At 39.5% G+C, this 13,315-nt stretch overlaps 1 protein-coding gene across 1 annotated transcript in view; it reads right to left on the minus strand.

The window, feature by feature from the left end:
* Positions 1-252: 252 nt before the first annotated feature.
* tdrd9 (tudor domain containing 9) overlaps positions 253-13,315 on the minus strand; it is a 39,900-nt gene continuing 26,837 nt past the window's right edge. The window contains exons 18-35 of the mRNA XM_080870409.1: positions 13,235-13,279; positions 11,984-12,037; positions 11,456-11,572; positions 11,204-11,311; positions 9,404-9,504; positions 9,093-9,263; positions 8,325-8,436; positions 8,010-8,225; positions 6,145-6,234; positions 5,801-6,058; positions 5,337-5,504; positions 4,728-4,798; positions 4,519-4,628; positions 3,878-3,974; positions 3,660-3,798; positions 2,070-2,188; positions 675-747; positions 253-573 (exon numbers count right to left, since the gene is read on the minus strand). Coding sequence (XP_080726535.1) covers positions 475-573; positions 675-747; positions 2,070-2,188; positions 3,660-3,798; positions 3,878-3,974; positions 4,519-4,628; positions 4,728-4,798; positions 5,337-5,504; positions 5,801-6,058; positions 6,145-6,234; positions 8,010-8,225; positions 8,325-8,436; positions 9,093-9,263; positions 9,404-9,504; positions 11,204-11,311; positions 11,456-11,572; positions 11,984-12,037; positions 13,235-13,279 — 2,148 coding nt within the window. The 3' untranslated portion in view covers positions 253-474. The remainder of the gene's footprint in view (positions 574-674; positions 748-2,069; positions 2,189-3,659; positions 3,799-3,877; positions 3,975-4,518; positions 4,629-4,727; positions 4,799-5,336; positions 5,505-5,800; positions 6,059-6,144; positions 6,235-8,009; positions 8,226-8,324; positions 8,437-9,092; positions 9,264-9,403; positions 9,505-11,203; positions 11,312-11,455; positions 11,573-11,983; positions 12,038-13,234; positions 13,280-13,315) is intronic.

Raw genomic sequence — 13,315 nt, forward strand, 5'->3', positions numbered from 1 at the left:
TCGTGTTTCTGTGTGACACAACAGCTAAGTTTAAGGTGCTAACACTTAGAATGAGAGACTTGGAATGACAAGCTATAAATATAGGCCAATACATTCTGGCACCACCACACCTCTAATAGTAGGAGACAGGTGTGTGTCTGTGCTGACAAATTTAACTTCACTCTTGAGTCACAATCAGAAGACTGACAAGCTTCATCTGTTGCAGACAACTATTTTTAATGACCAACTGCAGAAACACAAGGCAAAGAGGCTGAATCTTATCAATGAACTTCAGCAGCCACCAAGTTAAACAGGAAGTGTCTAGGTAACCGTAAATGAAGAAAGGAAGGAGGATTTTCCTGTTAGGATGAAAGCTACAACAAAAATTGGACGTGAAACTTGGGTGGGGGGAAAAAAAAAAAAACCTCCTCCGAACAACAGTTAAAGTAAAATTGAAGTTAACCAAATCACAATGCAACACTTAAACAATCATTTTTAGTTGTTGAGCACAGTTACAGGGTGTAGCTGGTAGAGAACGGCTCTGGCGTTTCCACCTCTCGGCTCCACGATGTCCATCCTCAGAGAAGGATCCACCTGCAGGATAAATACATATTTTAAAGCACAAGGACCTAAATGTGCCTAAGCAGAGCAGATGATCAAATGAATAAATAAAAGTGCACTGATCTGCTCATTACCTGGTTCCATTTTCCCAGTTTTTCAAACAACTGGGGAGCAATGGCTTCCCTTGGCGGAGACTTCGTGAACAGTCTGCACAATAAAAACAGTAATAACTTAAAAATTCAGCATTTTTACTGTTTTTTCAAAAAAAACATTTTTGTTGTCCACCAAAGACATTTTGGCCTTCCCTAAAGAAAGACCATCAGGAAAAAGCTCCCAGTCCTCTGGTAGAGCAGGGGTTGTCAAACTTTTAGGGGCCAGGGACCCCTTACAGGGGTAAAATTGTTCCAAGTACCCCCTTCTAATCCCCATGCTCAGACTGCCTTTTGTACTCCTAGATTATGTAGGAATAATTTATATTTTAAATTTTTCAATATAAATACTCAATCTGTTTCAAAGAGCTATGAACTTCATAGAAAATAAACAAAACAAAATTTAAATAAACGTGAACACTTTTAAACTCCGGGCAAATTCAAGATGTATTTAAACTCAGAGCATTTTTTTTTTAAATAAATCGGAAAGCTTTCAAAAAAAATAAACAGTGAAAACACTGGAACAATTTAAATGAACCCATTTTGTTTCATGAGCAGTTTAAAGACTATTTAATTGGTTAAATTTTAACACAATGAACATATTTCCCTTATTAAAATTATTTGCAGAAAAATGAAAAATCTAGCAATTTTGCCTTATCTGGCTTTATTTCACACAGTCAATCCAGTCATCAACAACAATTATTCCCTAACTCAGTGAGAAGGATGAGCGCGTCTCTCACTACACAGTTTCTCTATTCTTGTAAGGATGGATAACAAACAGACTCGAAGATCATCTTCCACTTATAAACGAGCTCTGTACTTCACAGTCAAAGTTGAAAATGATGATTTACAGAGGTAAGTGGCAGGAAAGGGGAGCAATATTTGCATACCCTCAGGAGCCAGTTTGGGATGCCACCCTGTCATCTGAAACCAAATGTGCACTGAGGCACACTGAACTTTTTCTGAAGTTGTTATCAGGTTCACCATTAATTTTTTCTGACGCATGTTACCTTTTCACTGAAAAAAAATTACTTTGTTTTATCTTTAAACTCTGGGTAATTTTTTATGTGATGCCGCTATAGCTTAGCTGGCTTAATTGCTTGATTTGCTATCACTTGAAGACACACAACACATTTGGGTTTTCCATCGTCATTCTTGATGAAGTCAAACTCGAGGTAACTGTCATACTTTCTCATTTTAGCTGATCTGGCTTTTGCGTTATTTGATGAAGCTTTGAGGATAAAGAGCACCCACAGGGCGAGTGGGTAATTGTATATATATGTATATATATATATATATATATATACACACCTCAATTGTGCATGTTGACCCCTCAAAGACCTGAGCCAGGAACAACCCCAGTATGTATCTATATCAGACCTGATGAGGCGGTCCCGACAGTCCTCCTGCAGCTGGCTGATCCTGTCAGTCCCCAGATGCAGAGTGCCATTGGGGCCTTCGCACACGAGGTGGTTTATAGCCATTCGTAGAGCATTTATCTGAAAACAAAGAATCAATCAAGTGCCACATCATTTAAACAAACAAGTGAAGTACTACCATCCACACACACCACCAGTGTTGGGGAGTAACGGAATACATGTACCGCCGTTACGTATTTAGAATACAAAATATGAGTAACTGTATTCCGTTACAGTTACCGTTTAAAAAGGTGGTATTCAGAATACAGTTACTTTGTTGAAATAAATGGATTACACTGCGGTACTTTCCTGTTTCATTTTGTCGCGGGTCAGGACTGTTTGGGTTTTGTTTGACAGCTACGTTCTGTTGTTCCAGGCGGCAGCGTTACGGTTGCCATGGTTACAGGGCGACGCTCTCTCTCTCTCTGCGACTGTGTGTTTCCTGGGTGAGAGAGCGCCTTTTCGTTGTTGTGCTAAGCTAACAGGCAGAATGCTACAAGCATAGCTCTAAAGAATGTAGCATCATGGGCAGTGTAGTCCGTGTTGCAGGAGAATGCACTGCCATACACGTTATGGGTCTGTGAGCGCGAGGAGGGAGAAAAAGGCGAGTGGAAAGGTACGAGTTGCCGTCGAGGAAAAACGGGAGCTGGAAGCATGTAAATATAATAATAACCACTGCAGCCAAGAAGAGTGCCTGACGAGCCCAGTTGTAAGTAAGCTATTAAGACTCGACTGTACACCGTGTTCGTGTTTTCCTCCGAAAACAATAAGTTCGGTTGGAGCAGTCTTTCAACGCCTCTCTCTGTCTCTCGCAAGAAAAATTGACCCAGACAACAAAGTAAAGCTATTTTTCGGCTACGAGCCGACAGGGACCCCGCCGTATTAGTCAGAGGTCCCTTTACTACAGTTCGGAGTCGCGGACCTTCAGTAATAGTAATAAATCACACAGCAATAGTACATTCACGTTGTTGTAAAAAGCACGATAATATATTAAGTAATCCAAAGTATTCAGAATACGTTACTCTCATTGAGTAACGTAACGGAATACGTTACAGAATACATTTTGGGGCATGTATTCTGTATTCTGTAACGGAATACATTTTAAAAGTAACCTTCCCAACACTGCACACCACTGCCAGTATCACAAAGCATAGCTACAAACTGTATAAAAAGTAGTTTAGAACTCTATTTTCAAGCTTCAACATTAGCACTAATGACAGAAATGACCACATCTGGATCACATTTGGATGAAAGGGTGGAGAGCTAATGTATTAGCAAATGTTAGCAAACTGCATGAGTAAAGTGCACACATACTTACACATAATGGTTAGTGTTACCAGATTAATAAAATACTAAAATTTCCCCAACAGCGAAGCACACACAGCAAGCCGTTCTTAATATTTGGAGAACTGAAAAACTCTTATTATGCCTGCCATGTAGGAACCTTCCTAAATGACACTGACTATTCAAACATGCACAAAGATTTCTATTCAGAATCCTTTGAGTGGCTGTTTTGATGATTTTACACAACGGTCTCTGAGGTTAAATTTACCTCAGTGATGTCGTCAACATCAATCTTCACATCAAAGGACAGTTCGATGTCATGTTCAGGCAGGATGGCCTCCTGTTTCTGACTGTTGAAGCCTAAGCCACAGAGTGCCCCAGTGTAGCAGGTTCTCTCTTCATCAGTGCTAAAAATAAATATGTTAGGTAAATAAGAATGTGAGTTTCTGTACATATATGTGCAGCGGTAATGCACATTTAACCAACCGTAGCTCCATGATGGGAGTGAAGAGCATCATTACAAGTGCAGGCAGTCCAGGGATGTCTGGCAAAATGGAGGTGTCTTTCAGCAGAATACGGGTACCTGCAACACAAACACACCCTTAAAGCTCTACATAAGATAAGACCCATTGCCAAGATCAAAACAATGCTCTCATAATCTGACCTGGAAAAAGTCATCTATGGCTTTGTTTTCTCTAGGCTAGATTAAAGCAAACCCTTCTATTTGGTAAAAATAAAAAGTTAGTCTGTCACCTTCAGCTAGCTCAAAATGCTTTTAGTGCATTATTTTATTGATCACCTCTAAAGGAGACCAGGGCCCAAAACAGAAATACTGAATTTTTTAGTCAAATTACAGCCTCAGATGCTTTTGGCTGTTCCAAAGTCGAGGTTGAACTCTAGAGGTGATGGTGCTTTTACCATTAAAGCGCCTCTGCATTTGAACCACCTCGTTATGTCATCCTTTCTGTGTAAATTTAATATTCTGCCTTGCTTATATTTCAAAGTCACAAATATTATGATTAAAGCTGAATTTAGAGCTCAAGCTTCTTGATGCAACTCCCCAATTTATAGTCTTGGGAACAGGACTAGGAGGACACTACCCTTGTAATATTTTGTTTATCTGGTACCTGTGGAGCTGACTGACACAGTCCCAGCCACCAGCATCTTCTGATGTCTGCAATGTGGGTTTTCATTCAGAGCCAAGGAGTTGATGCTGTTCTTCTCTATACATACAGTCCTACAGGAGGATACAGTGATCATCAGCTGAGGCAGAGTGGTTGTAGGTACATATTCTTGTTTTGCTTTGTTTTGTTTTTTAAATCTCTGTAGTGCTTACTTGTAGAGCGTGTTGCTCCTCAAGCTGTGGAAGCTCATCATATGAGGACTGGTTGGTCCATGCAGACGAACCTGCAGTGTCAGAGGGAATAGCAATCAGACATAACATGATGCATTCACTGATCACAGTGATGCAAAACTGTGTCGTCACTGTTCTGGCTGTCACATTGAATGGGTGTGCCTCTGAATGAACACAAACACATGAACTGAGCCACTGAAATGGCTCCCTCTTCTGGATAAACTGACAGCAGCAAACAGTAAAAAAGGCGGTGGCATCCATCACACATTCAACACCAAAGACTCAGTGTTATTCAAAACCCACCATTAGCTATAGATATTGTCTTTCTAACAATTCACTCAAAACCTTAAAGATCTTCAACCATTCTAGTTTTACTAGACTAGGATGCTTTCATGAGAAATTACCAGCACTGCACAGGCATCACAGGAACACGAAGGTGACAATTAACTACTTTTGGGGCATTTGTATTCCATTTTTAGTCTTGGTTTCAGAATTGTTAAAGCCCTGTTTACTAAGCATGCTGTAACATATTTTCTGATTCCTTCTTAGAAGCATCTAAATGTGCAAAACTTTGCCTGGATTGTTTCGTACTTTTGTCCTGGAATAGGACTGGGGTTGCTTGGAAAAGTGGGTAAGCAGGCTGTCGATGAGCTCCTTCTCCTCTTTTTTGCGGTTGCTCCAGGTGTTGCTTACAGAGTTGGGCACATATGTACCTTCCTCCATGTCCTTGTACAGAGACATCAGCACCTCATGGTTTTGCTGCAAGAGCACAAAAACATTCAATACTTTGACTGAGAAAAGCACAAAATGCTTCAGATCTATTCATACAGAACTTTTTGTCTCAATGCATCTCAGTCTGCCTGCAGCACATGCAGCAAACCTGAGGCCAGACATCTCAAATAGTTTGTCTTTAAAATTCTAGCTTTCATTTTTACTTCAATTAGCTAAAGTATTTTTTCAATACAAGTTTTGTTTTAAGTTCAGTTTAAAAAACTGAAATAACTTCATCTTAAGCTGCTAAGAGAACTAGTATTTCTTTCTGCTTATTGTGTCACCTTGGAGTCAAAGCTCTCTTCAGCCTTCACAGCATGTCCTTCTTCCACCAGCAAGTCTACCACGCTGGTGTTTGCTGTCTCAGAGTGGATGAGCAGATCCACACGCATCACACCATAGAGGATGGAGTACAGGGACACGATGAGAGATTGGCCCTTCACTAGATTGATGAAGCGGTTGCGGGCGCGGCTGCTCCACTGGTTCCCCAGAATGATGGACTGATTTGAAGGACGCATACCAGTGACCTGGAACTCCTGAGCCTGATATGATAAGCAGTTTATCTGTTACTATTAATCTGGTGTGCATTTTATCTGCTGACTGATTGTGGCATTTATGATGTTGCTACCTGGAAAGGATGAGACAGCAGATCAGACGGCAGCTCTCTGAGGCTGCTGCAGGAAACGATCTCATTGTTGCCATAGTCCAAAAAGAAGACCTGCAGAAAGATGAGACGCCTGGGTGATAAATTTGCAAAAATTACCATGTTCAAAAAATGTTCTCTGGTTTTAGAGACCAAGGAGGAACTACATCCAATTTCATGAAGCACTGAAATACCAGGACCCAGATCTATTTGAAGATTTCAAGTTGAGCAAGTTGCAGTTCTTAATAAAAAAATTACAAACAAACAACATCTACATTTTTTTCTGAGACATATATATATATACACATATAAAATATTTAAATGTTAAGGCTAAAATGTTATGAGTTTAGAAGTGATATATATATATATATATATATATATATATAATGAACCGTTCGATACAGTGCTTTCAGTTCGGTACGCATATGTATCGAACAATACAACATTTTTAATTTATTTTATCAACTTTTCTTCTGACGATGCTGTCTGTGTTGAGCGCTCAGTGGATCTGCGTTCGACTACTCCGCCTAGGCTGCACTGTCGAGCGCAGATCCACTGAGCGCAGCACAAGCTAGTGAGACAGAAGCTAAGCTTGTTGCAACATGGCAACTGCCTCAACGCTACCTGAAATTGAACCTCCCCCACCCTCATTCAGATCTGGCCTTTGAAACTATCTTGGTTTTCATGTGACGTATGACCCTGATGGTAAGCATGTCATGTACAAAAGTAAAACAGTATGTCGGATGTGCCACGCAAAGCTCAATTGGTGGGAACTAGTGCATTAGAGCAGTTAGCCTGTTAACGCCGTCCAGCCCCATGCACGGGGCGATCCGCGGTAACTCGTTAATGGAGATTTGCGTTAATGTCATTTTAACGAAATTAACGCCGACAGCACTAGTGGGAACAAAATTAATATGACTGCAGATTTATGCCGACATCATCCTAGTGGAAGCAGACAAAAACAACAAGCACGCATGCTACAAACTTTACCCGAGTCATTTAGACAGCCGTTAGCACATGATTCTCCTTATGGGACTTGATATGTTTAATATGCTGTTGAGAATATAGCCCAGAAGAAGCGTATAGTATAGCTTTTATTTTGGAAAGAGCCATTTCTCTGTAATAAACTCTCTTTTCCAAAGATGAGGGATTTCTCGATCAGATAGATTTTTTTTATTTTTTTATTACTTTGTTGTTTCAGCAACATTACATTTAAAAACTGTACGTTTGAGTTAAAATATATATGTATAATTTTAATAAATGACAAATTAAAAAGACATGAACATTTTTTTGTATCGAAAAAATATCAAACCGTGACACCAAAGTATCACCCCTAATAAGTATATTTACTTAGGAAAATGAAGAAAGTTTAATTGTATTTCGGTAACTGCAAGTACTGTGTTTTTATCTTTTTTCAATAAAAATATTTGCCAAAAAAAAAAAAAAAAAAAAAAAAGAGTTCAAATGGAAAACTTACAGCTAGACCTTCAAACCAATAAGCTCAACTCCCCTCAGATGCCTGTTTGAGTGTGCATCAGAAGTCAGTGAGGGTGATCTCAGCCTACACAGCTCACCCTTGTAAAAAACTGTGACCTGATCTAATGGTCAAACATATATACTGAGGTTTCAAAACTCATCATTAAGGGTACTGGGGAGATTGTCAAATGCCATCTTCATGGGTGAACTTCTGTCTGGACTTTAAAAAGGTACAGAATCCTAACTACGACAGGCTAATCACAAGTAAAAAAGATAGAAAAATAGAAGTAAAACTTGCAGAGAAAAGTTACAGAGAAAATAAACGGGTGTCCTAAATTTTGAGCAGCAGGCTGCAGAGTGTAAGTAATATTTACCTCCACTGTGTTGCCACGCATGTGTAGGATCTTGGCACGGTAGTACATGTTCTGCTCATTGAACTCAGAGTAGGGAGCCAGGCACAGCAGGTTGGGGTAGAGCGACACAGTTAAAGGATGCAGCGTGCATGTGTTAATATCTGCTGTCATTTGGCGCTGTTTTTCCAAGCTGGCTTCATCTGCTTGGAACCCCCAGAAATGACTAACCTCCACCACCTACAGCAGATTTCAGAGACGATACATCCATTAATATTTATTCAAATAAAGAAAGTCGGGTATTTAGTAGGGGAAATAAAAACAGAATAGAAGACTAACTTTTGTGATGTTCACCACAAACAAGCGATTGGGGGGTAGCTTGGCGGGGTCGATGGTGCTGCTGACCACTCCCACTGGGCAGACAGACTGGCTCTGGAAGTCAACATTCACGCTGCACAGAAACAGAGATTTTAGGTGATGCTTCGCTGTCACCACTGACTACACACTGGCATGTGTGTACTTATAGCCATTTTACTGTGATGAGTTAAACTGAGTCAGCATCTCATTTTAAAGAGTAAACAGATGTCTGCTATGTGTTCACCAAAATAAAACATTTTAAGAACAAGCAAACGTACAATTTTATTCAGAATTTACCAGCAATAACAACAGCTGAACATTATATTTTATGGAAAAAAAAACACAAATTATGAGGAGAAGCTAAAACTGTATTTTATCAAAATATGTCAGCATTCTTACAATTAAATAAATGTGTCACCCTACAGCCCAGCAGGGGTAGGAAGAAGCTGGCACTGCTTTGCCTAAAACCTCCACTCTGAGTCCAATGATTGCTGGCAAGAGGCATGCAGAGTGCTAGGATGTCAGATTACATTAAGGTTTAGGGCCAAGGCACTGACCACTGCAGCCTGTTATGTAGGGGTTAGATTTGCCAGAAACACTGAGTCCTCAAATGACAGACACAGCCACAACTTAGTGGTTAAGATGACATTTTGTCCTTGCCGAACATGTTCAAGATTTCAGCTCATGACTTAGATTTTTCTCAGAGAGACAACTACATTTGGCATCTGAAATATGCGAAACTCGGCGTACCGTGAATATTTCATGTGAGTTATGTGTCTGTTCCCAGCACAGTTTTCTATTTGTTCAATGGGGTAGACTGACAGCTCCATTGCAGGGCTCTGATGGGCCAGCAGGAGGGCAAGAGACACTTCAGGTAGCACACCAGAGTCCTGGGATGTCCTGTAGAACTCCACATATGCTCTGAGTGCACACACACACACACACACACACACACACACACACACACACACACAAAGTGAGATTAAAACTAAGTGCACAAAGGTTCAAGCACACAAAGTACTGAGTGATGATGTTTGACTTGCCACAGTAGCCTCTAGTACCTGGAGCTATCAAAGGAAATGGCTTTGACCTGTCCACAGAGGCGGAACAGGCACTGCAGCTGCTTGTAATACAGGAAACTGTACGGTGGAAGGTTCCTCAACTAAAAACAACAGTTTGATGATACAATTAGAAAAACAAAACTGACAATTTAATTGCCTATAAACCAAATTATAATTTGGACAAAAATAAAAAGTCTGGGTCCGAAAAGTGAATGCTTAATTGCCTTAAACCTTTCTAAAGGCTAGCAGCAGTGACAACCTCTTCTAAGTTTGTGGTGAAGCGGCCCTTATTTCTTCACTTTGTGATTATTTTCCTAATGAACCTGGGCTCAGTTGATAGTTTCAGGTCAAACGGAATAAAATAATTTTGATTTTAAAAATTTGGGTGATTATTAGAGTGATAAAAAAGGATTATTCTGTTTATGCTCAGCTGCTCACTACCTGTGAAATGTAAACACCTTTGAGTTACTGTATCTTACTTTGTAATAACTTGTACACTCAAATTTTAACCGTACAGAATTTCCAACTCATCTGTCATTACACTTGTATCCTTCCATTTCTCTCGATTAGAAAGTAGGATGGCTAGCATGTTGCAGCCTCCTTCATCGACATCATCATACCCGACGCATACACAGGGTCTATCTTTAACCTCCTAGGACCTGGTGTCCACATATTTGAACATCACATTTTGGGTTGTCTAGACCAAAATACTAAATGTGGGCCTACATGGGCCTGATATCCACTTACGAGGACATTATGCTGCCACTGTTCTATCAAAATTAAAACAAATGTACTCTTATGTGGATCTAATTTTTCTCAGAAACAAAAATCAGGTCATTCTTTTTTCTTTTTTTTTTTTTTACATTCATCAGGTCCCAATCAGCCCAGACACCAAAGAGAAATTGTAAATGCATGCCATGAAAGAGGTCAGGTTTTAGGAGGTTAAAGCAGCTTTGTATTATCCTTCACACAGTTTAAAATCACACTTGGAGCATTTCAGAAGCAGAGCGTTCAGTCTGTGTGGTGCCTTTTATTAAGAAAATTTAAAAATGATCCAAATTTGTGTCTCAGTGGTTGGACTATATATACATATCTTTCTTTTAAAAAAGGGAATGAGTTGAGGGCTGCTTCTTGGCAGCTTTTGAAACATCCTAAAGAACAAACACTGTTTTGAGTGGGCACAATCAACTCTGGTGGTCAGAGGTAGAAGCCAGGAAATGATGCTTACAGAATATTTTTAATGCTTTTGAGAGCATTATGGCCAATTTGTGAATTCAAGTATGGAATGGAGCTTGGTCTGTTGCAAAAGCAGCAAAATTGGCTTCAGATTCCAGCTAGACAAGCAAATATAAATGTGTAGAGCAGGCAAACACAGAGACACTATTGGCTACAAATTTTTGTGGAGACGTGACTACAAACAAGATCACTTGATCTGTATTTAAGACAATTTAATTGGATAAGTGGAAGAAATCGATGGATGGATGGATGGATAGATACTTTATGCACTTTTAATTAAAAACTGTCCATCAAACATCTTTAAAAACTTTAAGGACATGCAAGCAAGCTGCGAAAAGGGAGTGAGATAAATTTGTCGTTCTTAGACATTTACGAGAAAAGTAAAGCCTGTTTTAGGTAAATCATCAGCCATCTTGAATTGTACATGAAGTCTAATAATGATAACAACAACCAATTGCTTATTAACAAGTTTATAAATAATTCTTATTATGTTAATAATGTAATGTGCTATGTTAACATGAAGTAAAGTGTAGCTGAGCCAAGCTGTAGATGAGGTAATAATACCATCACTGTCGTTCTGGGGTTGAAGCCACTCAGCTCTCTGGAAGCCAGGGCTTCATCTATATCCACCTGGAGAAAGTAGTTTGGGTAGTACGCACCAGCAATGACCACCTAAGAAGCAGTGAGTCACAATTTACATCAAACTGACAGTCAAATATACTCAGACATGCAAAACAACCCAAAGCTCCTTACATTGTCACACTATGATGTTTAAGACAATTTATAAACATCCCACAGTTTTCAGCAAAGACTAACCTGAAGAATGAATGCCTGCTTGCGTGCACTGGTGTAGTCTGAGAACTGGCTTTCCTCTGCTACATTCATGTTGAATTGGGACACACGCTTCTTCAGCTCCTCATACAGCTCTGCAACCTGGTCAGCAATTTCAGCAAGCAAGTATTTATACTTTCTTTAAACTGCATGTCCAACAGCTAGAAAACATTGTAAGGACTATAAATTTTAATACCTAATTTGCAAAAGACATCATGGGGTTACCCATGACCTCACAAAAGGAATCAAATTTAAATTAACTTAGCGCAAAAAGTAAGGCAATTTGTGTTTTGTTGTTTATTGCTTTGTTGTAACAAAGCTTCCTGGCAACACTGTTGGAAAGCCTGTTAATTTCCCCTGAAACTGTGGCTCATTTGCTTACTTTCTGTGCCAAGTTTGTATCAGCTTAAAATACACTGCAATTATCACTTAACACCTGCTATTTAATGCACTCAGGTCACGCCTTCTCCTGAAATGTTATTCTCTGAACACATGCGACTTTGATCTCTGTACCTCTCTGATCCTCTTGATCTGAATGAAGTTCTCCTTTCCCCAGTCCAGTTCATCCTAAGAAGAAAAGGCAGCAAATACATTTAATTTTTGCCAAAAACACAAAACAAACAGACAAAAAAAACAAAAACATTGTTATAATGTTGTGTTAAGTTTAATTCACTCTTAGAATTTGAATACCTCAACACTTTTATGGGAGGCTAAAAATTCTAAGTAGGTACCCTGATCATTTCTATAATACCTAGATCTTTCTGGCCTCAGCAAACAACAACCAGGCTATAACAACAATAACAGCAGCTACTAAGAACTGTTATGTGAGGTCTTTGACATGAAAAACAGGGCACAGAATATATTGCAAAGACACAGGATAAATCTTGTTTTGAGTGACAACTTCACAGAGTCAGCTAGAAGTTAAACTGTAAAGAAGATGGTTCTACAGCAGGATAATGATCCAAAAAATAGACCTCAAAAGTCACCAGGTGAATAACTTTTTTACTAGAGACAATTGCTATACGAACACACAAAGTGCTGGCAGGTTGATGGGGATGGTTCATAAAAAGCCCTCCCACATAGTGCGTGGGTTTTGTTTCTATGGCAACATCATCTAGACAACATATCACCAATCTGACCAGTGTTGTATGATAGACTATCCTTGCCCCTTTCCTATTTATTCCCTATTTCTTATTCCTAGACTTTAATCCCTGTGACGCTGACATGGATAGTCAGGTTGGAGAGACATGGTCAGAAGAAGCTGCTCCTCCATTTTTTGGCTACCCATTTAATGTGATTTGTTGCCTTAAAAACTGATAACAGCAATGGCACCGGCACCTATTATTGTCTATATTTTATAGAGAATTAGCCTTGGAAAATCACTTGCCACAGGATCCAAAATCCTGAAACCAGGAAGGAAGATAGTTGTACATTTTCTTTGTTTCAAATACTGTAGTAATATCTCCATTAGCTCTAATAATACCCTTTTAGTTGTCTGAGTGAAAAAGTGAATTGCTGAAACAATTACACTACTTCTATTCTTTCAGAATCTCTTGGTATAGTTTGCCTCCTAAGAGGCTTTATGATGTCAGAAAACGTCTCGAGCAGGTCTGACTGTGAGTTAAAGTGAGTGACAATCAGCACTTATTGATCTTCTTTCATTGGTAAGTAGTTTGTACAAAGCTTTCTGGTGTGCTTGGGGTCATTATCCTGGTAGGGTGGCTCACATCGCTGAAGGTTAGAGTAATTTAGTTCATAGTATACCTTTGGGTGCCTCAGCTGTCCTTTCTTCTTGGCTGAGTGCCATGCCTAATATAAAGAAACGAGAGAGAATAGAGCAACCAC

Source organism: Rhamphochromis sp. 'chilingali' (assembly GCF_963969265.1).
Source record: "Rhamphochromis sp. 'chilingali' genome assembly, chromosome: 21".
In the NCBI taxonomy this organism is placed as follows: domain Eukaryota; kingdom Metazoa; phylum Chordata; class Actinopteri; order Cichliformes; family Cichlidae; genus Rhamphochromis; species Rhamphochromis sp. 'chilingali'.